Source organism: Cyprinus carpio, chromosome B13, assembly GCF_018340385.1.
Source record: "Cyprinus carpio isolate SPL01 chromosome B13, ASM1834038v1, whole genome shotgun sequence".
Lineage (NCBI taxonomy): Eukaryota > Metazoa > Chordata > Actinopteri > Cypriniformes > Cyprinidae > Cyprinus > Cyprinus carpio.
This window is the reverse complement of record NC_056609.1, coordinates 16302517-16318484: the sequence shown is the minus strand read 5'-3', so window position 1 is coordinate 16318484 and position 15968 is coordinate 16302517. Positions and strand designations below refer to the sequence as shown.

The following is a 15968-nucleotide window of genomic DNA, read 5'->3' as shown; positions in this document are numbered from 1 at the left end:
GACTGGATTTCACCTGAGGAAGTTTGCAGAACAAGCTTTAGAAACATAAACAATGGTTCACACTGACAGTCAGATTGTCCATATGCCAGATCAAATAACATTTAAATTGACCTTAAAGGGATAGTTCACTCAAAAATGAAAATTTTGTCATGATTAACTCACCCTCATGTCATTCCAAATCTGTATGAGTTTCTTTCTTTTTTTTATGTTGAACATAGACGATTTTTGAAAAATGCTGGTAATGAAACATTTGATGGTCCCCATTGACTTCCATAGTATTACTTTCCCTATTATGGATGTCAGTGGGGATCAGCTGTTTGGTTCTTCAAAATATCTTATTTCGTGTTCAACAGAAGAAAGAAACTCCTACAGATTTGGAACGACATGATTTTCAAAAATTTTCATTTTTGAGTGAACTATTCCTTTGATGCATAACTCGCCCATCATTTAACATTGATTCATTTTTCAGAGCCACAACAGTTGACAAATGACAAGACACATTATAGTTGCACAACTTTGTAATCAAATCTAATTATGCAGCGCCATCTCACTACAAACACAGTGTGAATGATTTATGATACTGCATATAAAAACTTATAGAAACAGCTGCACATAGATCTTCAAGGTATTTTAGAGCAATTAACATTTTCTTTTTTCAGACAGAAGGTCTTAATGTGAGTGACAAATCAGACAATTACACTGGACATTTACATTAGTACAAGAGATTTGCATCAGAGTACAAGCACAAAACATTTGTCACCACCGAAGCATGAAAATGATTTATTGTTGCAAGACTATTGTGTTCGGCTTTTCTATAAAGTCCATGGTAAATCAGAGAAAGTGCACACGTCACATCCAACAGTCATTTGATGATTAATTTCAATCACTCCAAAGGAACATAACTGAAGACAGCTTAACCAAATTGCTTCGCTGGCCATGAAAGCAAGTGAAAATTGAAATACTGTATGATTTAAGGCAAAGACAGATACACTTAAGGCTGAACATTTAGAAGAAATGTCATTTTATGTTAAATACATAATTTACATTTTCTGTGAGTTCATACATTTTCTTCTTCCTACAAATAAAACAATGTTATCAATCATAAAATAATTATTCATCTAGCATTTTAAGTAACATTTAAATGTAAGAAGGGACTTAATTTGCAACTCTATACAGTAAATAAACACAGTTCTTGAATGCTGGACTAACCTAACGGACACATTGGATGCATGGCTGTGAACATCACAGATAGTGAAATAAACTCAGTTTATTGGGGTCAGTAATCTAGAATATATATTGTATTTCACATCGAAATCTACTTCAACAGTCTTTCTCCATACCAAAATTGTGAAACAGCTCTGTGCGGGAGGCCTAGCAGATGCTTAAAGAGCTCCTATAGTGAAGGTGTTAGACACCTGTGGTGACCTGCGTGGCATCCGAGCTCATGTCAACACTGGGCTGGCAGCGGGACTCCAGTGATGACATTTCCAGGACTAGTCATACAAACTGACTCTCCCTTTCAACCTTCTCTCCACTGGACTGGCCCTCGCGCTGAGGGTTCCTGGTGCGTGTGGAGTTCTGGAGGTCCAGCACGGACGGACTGGGAACACAGAACTCGCGGAAACAGCGCTTGAAGTTCTCATCCAAGAAGGCGTAGAGCACTGGGTTGAGGCAGCTGTTGGTGTAGCCGAGGGCGATGCAGAAATGCCAGGTGACGGTCTGCAGGAGCGAGTTGGGAATGGTCACCAGGGCCTTGATGATGACGAAGATGTGGATCGGTGTCCAGCAGACGATGAAAACTGCCACCACCACCAGGACCATCCGGGTGATGCGCCGGAGGTTGCGGTCCTTCTCCTTGGAGCCAGACAGCATGCGTACACTCTTCAGGCGGAGGATCATTAACCCGTAACAGATGGTGATGATGAGGACGGGCATGATGAAGGCAAAGATGAAGACGCAGATCTTCAGGAGGTTCTCCCAGTACCAGGAAGGATGGGGAAAGAGCAAAGTGCAGTCAATGATGTCAAACGCTGTGAAAGTAAGAATATTGCACAGTACAATAACACAGTGAGTCATGTGAAAATCAATTCATATTTGTAAAGATGACAGTTAAACCACTAGTCATTATTTCTTCAAGGCATTGTTTAGGGAGGCTCAGAGACCCAGGCCTTTCTGCTACGGCTATTAAACTGCCTTATGATTTTCACCCCAAATGACTAGAAGTGACATCAATCTAAATTCACTCAATAACAATTTTCTGCCTCAACACTTCTTTCGTGTCTGCAAAATTTGTGTTGCCACAGTAATAATACGGGATGTTTCCAGTATTGAGGAAAATGTCTTAATATATTAAGAGGAGATGACGATAAGAACTGAGGTAGTGTGTTGAAGTGCAGTCTGTTCTGAAAGGGTTCCGGAAAATCTATGGTACTGTATGTTGTGTAAACATTACTTTCTAAAATATTAACATTATATGGTAATGTATGGTTACTATAGGATGCCATTTCTAGTTATAAATATAAATGTGTTCCATAAACCAATTCTTTTTTAACAATTGTTTGGCAAAATTATTATGAATTTGCTAAGCTAAACTTAATATGCGTCTTTTTCATGACGTTTTCATGAACAACTATCATAACACAAAAATAGATTTCCTGTTCATTTTGAATCATTCATTACCAAAAAATGGCCACACATGGAGATTTACCCAACTGTTGCCAGTATTGACTATTTTAAATTACTGTCGTAGATTTTTTGATTTAGTAGTCTTGAGCACTTGATTGTTGACATGAATGTCTGTATCTAGTCAGACAATTGGAATTGTGGTACTTCAGCATAACACCATCTGCTGCTTTGTGCAACCTAGTTACAAGGCAGTAGTTCGTTTCAAAATGTAAAATTGATTGCATGTTTTTCATTGTCATTAGCTTAAAGAGAAATGAAGACTTTCAGAGGTTCACTACAAAATTAAAAAAAAAAAAATCTTTTATCTATTACTCACATCTTTCCAAATCTGTTTTAGCTTCTTTCTTCTATGGAACACAAAAGGAGGTATTCTTCTTTGTTTGTTTTTTTCTACTCTATTTTATGGGGAAAAAATTATAAAAATAATAAGCTGAATATCTTTAAAATATCTTCTTTTGTGTTCCGCAGAAAGAATGTTATACAATGTCATTCAAGACATTCAACAGATATTTCATATCTTTCATGACTGCTGTAATATCTGAAGTTTACATAGAATGTGTATTGAATGTGGTGGCAAACATACGACTGCTGTGGTAGTCAATAGTGGTGGAGGCCATGACCATGACAGGGAGACCAATGGCAGATGAGAGGATCCAGTTGCACACGTTGACAATCTTGGCATTCCGGGGGGTTCTGAAGTCCAGGGCCTTAACCGGGTGGCAAACAGCAATGTAACGGTCGATGCTCATAGTGGTGAGGGTGAAGATACTGGTAAACATGTTGTAGTAATCAATGGACATCACGATCTTGCACAGCACGTCTCCGAAGGGCCAAGTACCCATCAGGTAATTCACACTCTGGAACGGTAGAGTGCTTGTTGCCAAAGCATCTGCTAAAGCAAGGTTGAAGATGTATATGTTGGTCGCAGTTTTCATTTTGGTATATCTGCAAAGGATAAAAATAGATTGAGATCATTACGTCAGCTGAGTTTATTAAATAAAAAGAAATGCAATGTGTATTCATGGAAAAGCAGTTTGATGAGGGTGAGTAATGGGGAAGTGAAGGTACTAGAAATGTTTTCCCAGAAAAATGCTGAAATAAACAGAACAGACATGAAAGGACTCCCCCCATAGTACACCTTTTTCCATATAACCACCTAAAATGATTTCAGTTACAATACACATGGTGCAACAAGCCATTAAGAAAGGTACCGTGTGCATCTTGTAATACAACTATGACCTTCATTTAAATGCTAATTTAAGAGGCCAGACAACCACCATTATATACGCAATTATGCAAAATGTTGCACCCTTGAGTAATAAAAAATCAACCCCGTAACATATTTACAAGCTTTTGAGCAGCTGTTTATCCAGTTTAAAGGTAGTAATATGAGGTGTACAGACTCAAGGCAATGACATCCAAAAAAACATGCATATTTAGAAATGCGCAGGTTAAATTTCATTAGGATAAATAACCCTCTGGTTGAAAAGACCTCTTGTAGAATGTATGTACATGAGCAGATGCATGAATAAATACACTTGTTTGAATGTGACACAGATATTCGGATGGTTCAAACCTGATGTAAAGAAACCTTCAGATTTTTTGTGTTTCTCGTTCTCACAACTTAAATTAGAAGATTTTTTTCTGGATGGATGGATAGATAGATTTACCAGACAAATTCTGATTTAGATCTTATCTCAGAAAGAAATGTTAAACCCTACTGTTCCCAGAGGCAACACCAACCTTCACATTCATAATACCACTGTTGGAGTCGCATGAAAGAATGGTTCCACACATCACTAGCACAGCAAGCTACAGTAATTACACAAGGCATTATTTCCTTAACTGAGTGGCGCATGATGTGATGAAATGGAAAGATACCTTTGGTGCATAAAATGGAAGATAATTTTTCAAGCTATTGTTTGATAGAGAACCCATAAATAACAGAGCAACAGGGGATCTTTAAATCGCTGAAAAATTAGATATTGATTTAAACAATAATTTTGTCTGGAATAATAAAAACTGAGTGCAAAATTGTTGCCTGCATCAATCAAAATACAACGGGGTAAAATAAGTATAACACGTCACCATTTTTCTCAGTAAATATATTTCTAAAGGTGCTGTTGACATGAAATTTTCACCAGATGTAACAACCCAAGTAATCCATCCATACAAAGAAAACAAAACAAATAAGTTCAGAAATTAAGTTGAAGAAGTGTAATAAAATGGAATGACCCAGGGAAATCTTTAAATGTTCGCCGGGTTCCCACCTCCTTCATTTAAAGATTTTAATAATAAACAAACACAAAATAGCGCAACAGCCCCTCACGGATGACTGCCGCGCAAAAACGGAGACAAAAACCACATAAAGTCCAGGCCTGGTCCTCATCCAACACTGCTGTCACTCCTCCTTTTATCCTTCCGGAGCTCCTCCGTGGGACTCGAGACCGGTGAGTGGCGCAGGTGTCGTGCATTATCACTTAATCCATCGGCCTTGCTCCGTTCCCACGGCTCTCTGCTCAGCCCCACTCGTCACATAAGGTAATAAACAAAAGATGAGCCGTGCATCAGTCTGGACTATGAAGATACACAAATTCTTATGTATTGCAATAGCAGCGGAGATGATAAATTAACAGCATTTGCACTATGTAAACTACCATCTGAGTTAAAACGATTATGATTTGTTAGAGCTCCACTGTTTGACTTTCACAGAAATATACATAAATCAGGACAAAGGCTTGTCTATTAAAATGTATACAGTCAGCTATGAAAATATAGCCAGTGTGTGGATAAAACAACTTCTGCGAAAACAGAGTGTGCGTCTGATAAATGCAGCTGCAGTTCCGCTTAGCTGACTGGCACAGGCCAAACTCAAGAAATCACTGAAGGTCACACACATGGACTGGCTAAGCCTTCAATCCCATTTACATGGCTGTTCCCATTCATAGGGGTTTCATACCTTGCACTTGATTTAAAGATGAGAATGATAATGCATTTCAGTACAGAGAGGGAGTAACATTAGCCTTATTTTCTTTGGAAATACGAATATATTGAAATTATTTGAAATAATAATTTTTAAATGAAGAACAAAAATAGTTCAGTAATAGTAATTCATCAGTCTGTCAACACTATTGTTTATAATTTTGGGGTTAGTTAATTTTTTTTTTTTTTTTTTTTTTTTAAAGAAATGAATACTTTCTACTTTCTATTCATCAATGAATCTTTTAATCTTTTATGCATCAAAATTTCCACAAAAATATTAAGGAGCACAACTGTTTTTAACTTTAGAACTTAAGCATCACATCAGCATATTAGAATGACTTCTAAAGGATGTGACACAGAAGAGTAATGACTGCTGAAAATTCAGCTTTGTCTTCACAAAATATTTATTAACATAGAAAATAGCTATTTAAACTGTAATAATAATTCACAATACTACTGTTTATACTGTATTTTTTATTTTTATTTTGATCAAATAAATGCAGTCTTGGTGAGCAGAAGAGACTTTACCATTACCATTAATGTTTACATATTTATTTACTGAAATTCATTTTCACAACTTTTTACATCTTTTAAAAATATGTGTTAAATTCTTGGAGCCAGGAATTAAAAAAATGTCCAAATTATTAAATTAATTAAAAAATATTAAATTAACAAAAAAAAATATAAAGTCAACTTTGATTTTAGTCTACTAGTATAATTGCCAACAAAGTTAACAGGCCATTGTACATCTGAGCACATATGCAACAGATAAATGGAAATTAAATTAAAAAAGAAATTGAAAATAAAAAGTTTAACAGCTGTAAAGCATTAGTGAAAATGCCTAGATACACCGCTCCTTCCCATGGTGATGCGGGCAGATTCATTCATCACTAACTGGAAGTCTCATACACAGGTTTAGGCTGGCAGCCATTACTAATGATTACCTTGTCATCCAAAGGCTCTTTGCACCAGACTAATGATCACACCGCTTATGCTTCCCACAAGGCCCTGATTCATTATGGGGGCATCTCAGGGATGCACTGCTCCTCTGTACTTCACATTAAAGACATTTGAGATGAAATGCCAGGCCTTTGAGTCTAATCATGGAGTGGAAGAGCTGCTCTTTGGTGTTGTGAACACCACTTACTGGAAGCACATTAAAAATTTCTTCATCTTGCTTGCTGAATCAACATTGATGATTAACAGTATACAGTTGTGTTTTGGATGCTGGTGAGCAGTTCTTTACAGAAACTGTTACTGTACATCTATGCCATTTCTGAATCTTTGGGTGAAAAAAAAACTGAGAGAAGTTTACAGATATCAGACAACATGCCTGGCAACCAAGACTTCTGATTAACCTAGAGGAAGGTGTGGAGTATTGCTTATGGAAAGAATTAGAAGTGTCATCCACCAGAGCACGCACCATAAGTTAAGTTAGGACATCCAGCTGCTAACTCTGAGATGTAGACAGACACATGTCTTTCACAGTTAACACACACTCTACAGAGAGCTGTCAAAAGCAACTGTTCAAGCGTCAAAACATGGGAATGAAATATCTGTCATTCAGATGGTGTCTTTGACCATGTCAGTTTTCTTGAGTGAAGCTGAATTGATTTAAAATGTCTGAGTATAATTTTTCTCTCTGCCTCTGGCATGTAAAGACCGCTAATGCTCATAAAACATGACAGATGACAACCTGTAAAAATAGGGATTTTAAATACCCTGCAAGTGGACCTTCAGGCCTTGATGGTGAGAATATTAAGTGGCAAGATGATTCATTTTCATCTGTTACTGTTGTATTCTCATTATTATTTCCATAAATTACAAATGAAATGCTTTAAGACAACTGTTTAAAAGTGAGGCTCACATCTATGTTAAATAAAGAATAATTTAAATTGTCTGAGGGTAATAGAATAAAAACATAACACCATTTCACTCAAATTAGGCTGTTCATTTGAATTTTTCATTCATCAAAGACTCCTGGGGAAAAATATTAAGCAGCACAACTGCTTTCTACATTGATAATAATAAGAAATGTTTCTTGAGCAGCAAATCAACATATTTAGAATGATTTCTGAAGGATCATGGGACACTGAACACTATAGTATAGCTGCTGAAAATTCAGGATTAAAATATATATTAAAATATTTACAATTTAACAACATTTTACAATATCACTGTTTTTGCTGTATTTTTATGAGCATAAGAAACTATTTCTAAAACATTAAATCTTACCTACCCCGAATTTTGGACTAGAAGCATATTTATTTAATGAGTATTTTTAATATTTATCCATGAATTAGAAATTAAATAACTATATAAGAAATAAGAATAAGAAATCAAAAATCTTAGGATCATGTCTTTTACGTAACAATGTTAGAATATCAAGAGAAACCATAAACAAAGAAAAACAATGTCATTTCACCCATATTATTTCACTCATATTCTTCTTCTTTTTTACAAAGGCAATGCATTTGTAAAGTACTTTTGTTAAAAAAAGGAACCATGTAGTAACCCGGCAAATCAGATTTTGTTGTAAAAAAAAAAAAAAAAAAAACCCAAGGACTTGCTTGTTGCTAGGGAACACCAGAACGTGCAGATTTCTCGTACCATCTACCTATGTGCAATCTGCTCATAGATATGGACATGCTAAATTCCAGATATTGATTTAGAAATCACTTGGAACAAATTAACTTTATGGTGTTTGTGAATTAGCTGCTGCACTAAAGCATTAACTCAAAATGGCATTTGATTGCCATAAATGGTAGATGTGCATCACAAATAAAGGATGATGACTCAAAATAATCAAAGCTTTGAAATTACATGCTGCTTATCTCTATACTGTCTCTTTGATTTGATAGGATGTATATGAAAAAACATTGTTTAAATACCCAATTATCAGCCTTTAAATGCAAGCTGTCAATCCAAATGACAAGCTTCTAAAATGGGCATCAGCAAGCGTTTTCATCTAATAAAAGCCAGAAAAGAAGAAAATGGGATAGAAACAGATGAATAAATCAAAAGCTCCTTTTCTCTTTTTGTCATTGTGTGCTTCTGATTTCAAAGCTTCAAAAATGGCAGAGGAAAATATTATAATGTAACCAGAATGGATCAAGACAAACTAATCTGGGTGATTCATGCATGAGTTGCCTATGCAGATTCAAAACTAATCAAAGGCGATGTTTACATTTAGAATGTCAGACACAGTATAGTTAATGCATGCATACTAGGCTGGAGTCCAGTGCCAGCACCTGGAGTCCCAACGACAACCAGTCAGCATGTGCTTATGTTTTCATGCCAATCAGATGGCTGTCAGGTGCAGTCTTGTCATCTCTCAAGAATAAGGGTGCTGACAAATAGTGCTTTTTAAGTCATTCTGTGGATCTCAGAGGCTGAAGTGTCTCTAGGAATCTGTTTAGGCTTTGAACATGATTTATTTTAATTAACTATATTCCCCGTTCTAGCAATTTACATGCATTTGCTCCTTAGATGGCAAAAAAAAAAAATAATAATAATAATAAAAAAAAATTAATGGTACAATACTGTAAAAATGCTACAGTAAAAATAATAATAGTGCTACAGTAAAAAATCTTACATTTTACAGTGAAAAAAAAAAATGTAAACTGACATTTCCTGAATTCTCTGGGTGACACTTCACATTTGCTTCTTAAACATTTTAGTTATCAGTTATTTTATGTGCATTAGGGTTTTGTGTTACAACTTATTTATTTAATGTTTATTTCATTATTTTTAGGTTGTGTGTGTGTTATGGTGTATTTGTGTATATGACACTGTCTGGACCTCGGTATGTGGAAAACCTACTTCTGGCTGTTATTATGGTAGTCGTCAGTATATGTTAAAGATATAAAAGAGATTTTCAGAGTTAAGTAGCCTTGCTTATTTAGCGGAAAAGTGTTTAAAATTAAAAACTGTGTGTGTGTGAAATTACGGTTTTAAAGAGTCTGTTCTATAAATGTTTACATTTTTACTGTATAACTAACTGTAACTGTAACGATAAATGCCAAATTCTGTCATAAAACTCTGGATGTCGCATGCTGATGGGTTGTTAATAAAAAATTATTATATTCACAGTGTTAAAAGTAGTTGGTACAAGCTGATACGCAGCTTTACATTTAAATGGCTGTTTAGCATTCACTAGAGCAGTTCGCAGCACGTTTTCAGAGTACCTCTGAAATCCTCCACCTTCCCCAGCTCCACCTGTATAGATCTGCTACAGGTTATTAAATATGCTATTTGTACAGCCAAGACCAAATACATTAAAATCATCATATCCATTACCATACTAAAATCTTCAGAGAGTTGTTATGATATAACTATATCAGTATCCACACCAACGCAAAATAACATTCTGTTTATTATAAGCACATACTGCAATTCTATAGTCTGCCTATAGCTCTTTAAAGCATGGTGGATTTGGATTGGCTCTCAATGTTTTTATCATTTATCAGCTGGAATTTTTTTTTCAAAATGATTCCAATGATAGCATTCCTCTGTGTTGTTACGGATATAGGTATGGTATTTAAACTTAGAATGATTCTTTTATTCTGGCAACCACAGCGTATTTTTTTTTCTTTTTTACTACAGTGATTTATCAAAAATATATTATTGATAAATCATTAAGACATCATTATTCATCAGCCAAGGCAAGGACTGTGGTTTTATCTTACACTGAATAACATTTTTTAATGGTTCTGAAGCGAAGCTTGGCCTCAAATATTCTCATTTAATTCAGTCACACAGCACAACAGCTCCGGTCCAACAGCAAGCTTGATTAGATAACAGAGCTCTATATCCTCCTGTGAACAGCCGTTCCACAGCGTCGAGTCTCCGTCTTTTGTGAACACTGTACTATGTGGATTATTCAGCAGTGACTCTAATGTTAAAGCATTATAGCCATACATAATTTATTCACTAATAAAATTTACCATTTTTCTTCAGATTCACCGTTTCTTCTTACAAACTGTAAACACATTTTTTTACATAATATGTATGCAATTCATCTTTTAAATACCTTCTGCCAGTTTTAGAGGCACATAATTATTCTAAGATACAAACATGACCTCTGTATTTCCAGCACAGTAAATGTCTGAGTCAGAGAGAAAAAAAACGAAGTAAAATAGTAATGTGTATTTTTAGTTTTGTATTGTGCTGCCATTTTTTTTTTTTTTTTTTTTTTACATTATCGGCAAAAACATTACTTGGGGGGATACAACCTTCCAAAACAACATCCTTCCTGACAGAAGCCCTATTTACACATATTTTATAATGGATCATAAGAACCATTAGGCTTGCACAAGGATCAATAAACATTTGTGGCTACCGTCCCTTTTGTTAGCTCAGTATACACCATGGGCACATTTACCTGAAAATTCGGAAGTAGAGTGCAAAATGCTATAAAGTCAAAAAGGTGTAAAGAGAGGGCGCTGGATCGAGTTCAGCTGTCTGAAACCTGAGGTCATTCATCATTCAGTTATCAAGAGCACAGTATGAACTGAATTACCCTCTTTTGGTTGTCTCTGTGATATGATTTTTACTTTCATCTTAATAATTGAATGTTTGATCAAGGGGAAAATATGCAGAGATAAGGGAGGAATATCAGCAAGCTTTTGATAAATAAAACAAATGAGAGAAATTGTGGGCAGTATTGATTTTTTGTGCCTCATCACTTGTGTACTTTTCTGTGGAAGAGTAGTAAAAACAAGAACAGCTTTTAACCTTTCCTCATGATGTGTATGAGAAACTCATCTAAAATTAATTGATGTGTACAAATGTTTACTCTATTCTATATCCTTCTGCCTAAAGAAATGATGAATGTTTTCAATTTATTTCTCATTTGCTTGTAGCTGCAGGACACATGTAAAGGATGCAGTTATTGCCAGAGCTGAAATGTTATAAACAATCGCATGGCTTTTCCATGACAATGAGAAGCATATTCACAGCATTTACTCTCTCTTAACACTTAAAACCTGTTTTCTGCACAACTGTGAATGTTTCTCACTTGCAGGAATGCCTGAACACTGGATGCTCAACAGGTTAAAACAACAGGAATCCAAATGCAATTATCAGTTGCTGATGGCTCTACAGGCATTAATAAAATGTTTCTGACCATTTACTCTTTAAGGTCCAATTTCCACAGTGTCAAGCCATGAAGAAGTGAATTTAAATGTTGAACAGATATGATGACTGTTTTAGAACACATTTTACAGCTGCGGCTAAATATTGGTGTTTATCATATTGACACCAAAAGAAAAACAAACTATTTAAAAGTCGAAGTTTTCTTCTAATGAACATCTAGGCTTTGCATCAAGGGACTTCCATGTGGAACTCTATAAATTATTAATAAGCTAAAAAAAACTTCAATGTTTTTCTTAAATGAGTGCTGTAGTATAAGGGGGGTGGGTTTTGATACAAGTGTGACACTAAAATGTTTCAGAAGCAGGACTTGAAGGAAGTGCCTTTGATCTTGACTTTTGATCTTGAGATTGTATGTAGGACGTTCCCAGGTGTTTTAGACAGTGATCTTATATATATTTGAATTCCACAATACTAGCAACTACAGACTTATAAACAAACTACAGAAAAATGGTATGTTATTATTTTGTAAGCCAGCAAAATGAAGTATGAAAAAAGTCAAATGCTATTTACAATAATTGTGGTAGATGTCTGCACCAAGTATAAAAAGTAACAAGTACAATCTTTACACTAAGTGCAAACAAAAGTGACATCCAGTTTTTACTAAGGGTAAAACATCTGAGCGGGGTTGGGGTGGGGTGGTGGTTATTTTTCAAAATAATGCATTACAGGAAAGTTACTTTTAAAAGTAATGCATTACAATATTGTGTTACGTTACTTTTGAGTTACTTTTTAAATCTGGGCAGGGCTTGCTTGTTTTTGTTTTAATATAAAAAGTAGTTATTTTACAAATGTAAAAGCCCTTTCACAACAAAAGTGAAATGAATACACCTCAGGCTGAAGAAAATTAAAATTTATGTCTGTACTGTAGAGGGCACAGCTTAAACAAATTGCATGAAGAATATGACGCAGGAGAAGAACGTTCAACACTATTCAGCAATAACAAAAATGAAACACATTTTCAATGACAATGTCATTTTTGCTTACTATGGTTTAATCAGATCATTGAAGGTCAGTAGCAAAAACATTGGTTAATAAAATGGAAATAAATACATAAATGATATTTGTATTATTTGACATTTAATTTTGCATGCTTGTACAGTTTAATATTCTTAGTTTGCATTTGACTGTTTTTATTCATTTTGAGGAATACTGAATCTGTTTTTGTGCAGGTGAGATGAGTAAATACACATTCTTGAACTACAGTAAGCATAATGTTCACTCAGCACGCATGCACTAAGTCTGCACTTAATCCCAATTTCTCTCAACATGGCAACACGAGAGCTGTCAGACAAGACATGGGAAACAAAGTTACTGGCGTTACTTACTTAAAAAATAATCTAGATATTTCCTTCCAAATTAAAAAGTAATGCGTTACTTTACTAGTTAATTAAAGTAATCTGATTACGTAATTCGTGTTACTTGTAATGCATTACCCCCAACACTGGTGAATGTTAGTTGGATCCAGTATTGTTTTGGACCTCACTGACTTTCACTGAATGGGCACAAACAGTTTTTGAAAATATCTTTGGTCTTCCACAGAAAAATTTCAAACAGGTTTGGAATGACAAATATTAAATATTTGTGAAATATTCCATTAAATCAAAGTGAATTTCTAGCTAGACCATTTCTAAACTCTTTAGGTAACTGCATGAGAGGAAACATGCTGTAGTTTTAAATCGACTACCGTCATTACTCAGTATTTTTTATTTCTCCCAAGGCTTATTTTATTACCACATGATGGGGGTCGATAAACCAATCCCAGACTGCAATCGGCTCATTAATCACAGAAGTAGATTGCACCTACTGGGCTATAGCTGTCTTATGCTTCCCACTGTAGACAGACACCCCTAAAGCTGTGATTGGTTGCTCATAAACTCTCAGAAAGTACTGAGTCTCCACAAAGTGACCTTATGTAGGGGTCCATGCTTCAGCAAGTGCAAACTAATTTCTTGATTCCTGTATGTCTTTCTGCTCCATATACCACATATGTGCTAATTTAAATGACATTTCTGATGAGACAATATTATTCTGTTTAGGAAGTGCATATAAAGGTTGTATTCCACATCTTCGACACAGCATCTCTGAATTAAGTAGTTAATGTGTGCGTGATCTGAAATACAGTGCCACCTATTTAATCACAATTCTCTAAGACAAACAAACCCCCTCACTGAAATTCCTTCACTTGTGTTTAATTACTCTCTTGATTGCATCCTTCCCTTATGCCTATGACTGTGATCCTAGGTTTATAGGATCAGGTCAGATGTGTTTGTCATGTGTCTGGTTAGATGAGGAAAGTCACAAAAACACCTCTGAATCATCTTAGAAGTTGACAGTTGTGAATTGTAGGTGCATGAAGTGAAAAGAGCATGGGCATGTACACTGCAATGGTGAAGAAAGATCTATCTATCTATCTGTTCCTTTATATTTCCTTTGCCTTTTTATATCCAATATTATTAGCCATTCAGCGTGTGGTGCATTTCAGCATCGATTATTCATATGAAGCATCCGCCCAGTTTTGTTCCATTTGCTTGTTTTTTTACATACAAAATCTCTAGTGAATGTCAATATGTTATTTAGCACAAGTGACTGAGTAGTATGTGTACTTCACCATATCATATTATAGAGTGTGAATGACACGTTGTACTGTGTTGTTCTCCTGTACTCTGACAGGAACACAACATGCATGCACTCGATGTGTTTCATCAGTGATTTGAAATATAGCCAATAGTGAGAAGCATTTATATTTTATAAGTAAGAAGCAGACATGTTATACATAAAACATACATGAAGAGCAAGAGATTTGTTTATAATATTATTGATAGGCCGTTTTTGTGACTGAAAGACCGAACGCAACAGTAGCCTACCCTACAGGAGTTTCTGCAATGAACGTGTCGTTTGCGACTCTGATGGCCAGAAACCCTGATTGAAACACTATCAGAATCTCTTTCAACAGGTCTCCTTTTGAAACTAACAAGCAGACTAGTTTATAAAAGCAATTAGGCTATTCATCCTCTAAAAGGGCTGTTTGGAGGGAGTCAGCCGTATGTGTTATGCCTCGGCTGCAGGTAAAACAATTAACCTACGTGTCATCACTTACCTTATAATAACATACATGACGAGAACGTTGCCCACCAGTCCCACCACACACACTATAGAGTACAACGCCGTGATAATGATCGCCACTATCACAGGAGTGGAGCTTTTGTCCAGCTCAGCCGTCCTGTCACATCTGGAGATGTTCATGTTCACGAGACTGGAGCTGTTGCTGAAGTTTCGGCAGAATACGCTGCTGTTCGACATCGCTGGGTTGGAAAGCGCATAGAGAAAGTCCGAAATGTTGCCACTGGTTTCCATGGTTCAGCTTCGTTCTCAACGCGCGAGGTTTATCAATCACGTTTTGTGATAACGATACCTGTCCGACTTCAGAACGCTCTGAGTCGCAACCGTTCTACCTTAGACGGTCTGCTGCTCCTGCAAGTATAGCTACCACCAGTCTTTGTTTGTGACTCCGCTGTTCTTACATTACCCTCGTGAAATCGTATCGCGCGTCTCTCATAGCGCGTCTTCGCGTTTTATTCAACAAAATGACGTCACACATATAGATATATGCACATGACCAGAGGCTTTTCTGCAGTCGCTGTCGGCTTTACAGTTCCTCACTTTCTCGTCGGAGAAGCTGTATGAATTTATAATCGCTCCTTTGCATGTCCAGCAGAGTTTATGGCTTAATGCAGTATTAATTAATTAATTTAGTGTGTAAGTCCGCAAAAGTAAGTCAAAACACAATGCTGGGCATCCTGAAAGTAGCCTACTTATCCTTTTAACGTTTAAGTATATTATTTTCGACGAGGGTTTATCATTTCAGTAGCCTCAGAAGTTAGAATACAAGTTAATCTCAGCAGTCACACTTTCACCTGACGGTAGATAAACAGTTTGTCTGTCAAAACACGTTTGTCTGAGGTAACCATGGCAATTGTGGAAGGCTTGCGCATTTTCCCATTTCAGCGTGGAACACTGACGAAACATACATAATATTGTCATTATTTATCAGTTCATTATAGAGTTATATAGCCTATTAATATGTTACAAAACTTGGCAGCACACTCCTCAAGCTGAGCATAGTATATTTCACACTAGGTAGCTTA

General features: G+C 35.9%; 1 protein-coding gene across 1 annotated transcript; it reads right to left on the bottom strand.

Annotated features, from left to right (window-relative positions):
- Positions 1 to 557: 557 nt before the first annotated feature.
- Positions 558 to 15567, bottom strand: LOC109086157 (delta-type opioid receptor-like). The gene is made up of 3 exons (XM_019100643.2): positions 14921 to 15567; positions 3269 to 3630; positions 558 to 2030 (listed from the first exon to the last, which is right to left on the bottom strand). Exons 1-3 carry the CDS (start codon positions 15175 to 15177, stop codon positions 1498 to 1500), a joined length of 1152 nt encoding a protein of 383 aa, XP_018956188.2. The 5' UTR covers positions 15178 to 15567; the 3' UTR covers positions 558 to 1497.
- Positions 15568 to 15968: the final 401 nt, after the last annotated feature.

What these genes read in the sequence shown, in the direction of transcription:
- LOC109086157 (XM_019100643.2), bottom strand. Translation starts at nt 15,177, where the DNA reads ATGGAAACCAGTGGCAACATTTCGGACTTTCTCTATGCGCTTTCCAAC. An exon ending in GTCATGTATGTTATTATAAG is followed by an intron (nt 3,631 to 14,920) that starts GTAAGTGATGAC and finishes TATCCTTTGCAG; the next exon opens with ATATACCAAAATGAAAACTG. An exon ending in TATTGACTACCACAGCAGTC is followed by an intron (nt 2,031 to 3,268) that starts GTATGTTTGCCA and finishes TTACTTTCACAG; the next exon opens with CGTTTGACATCATTGACTGC.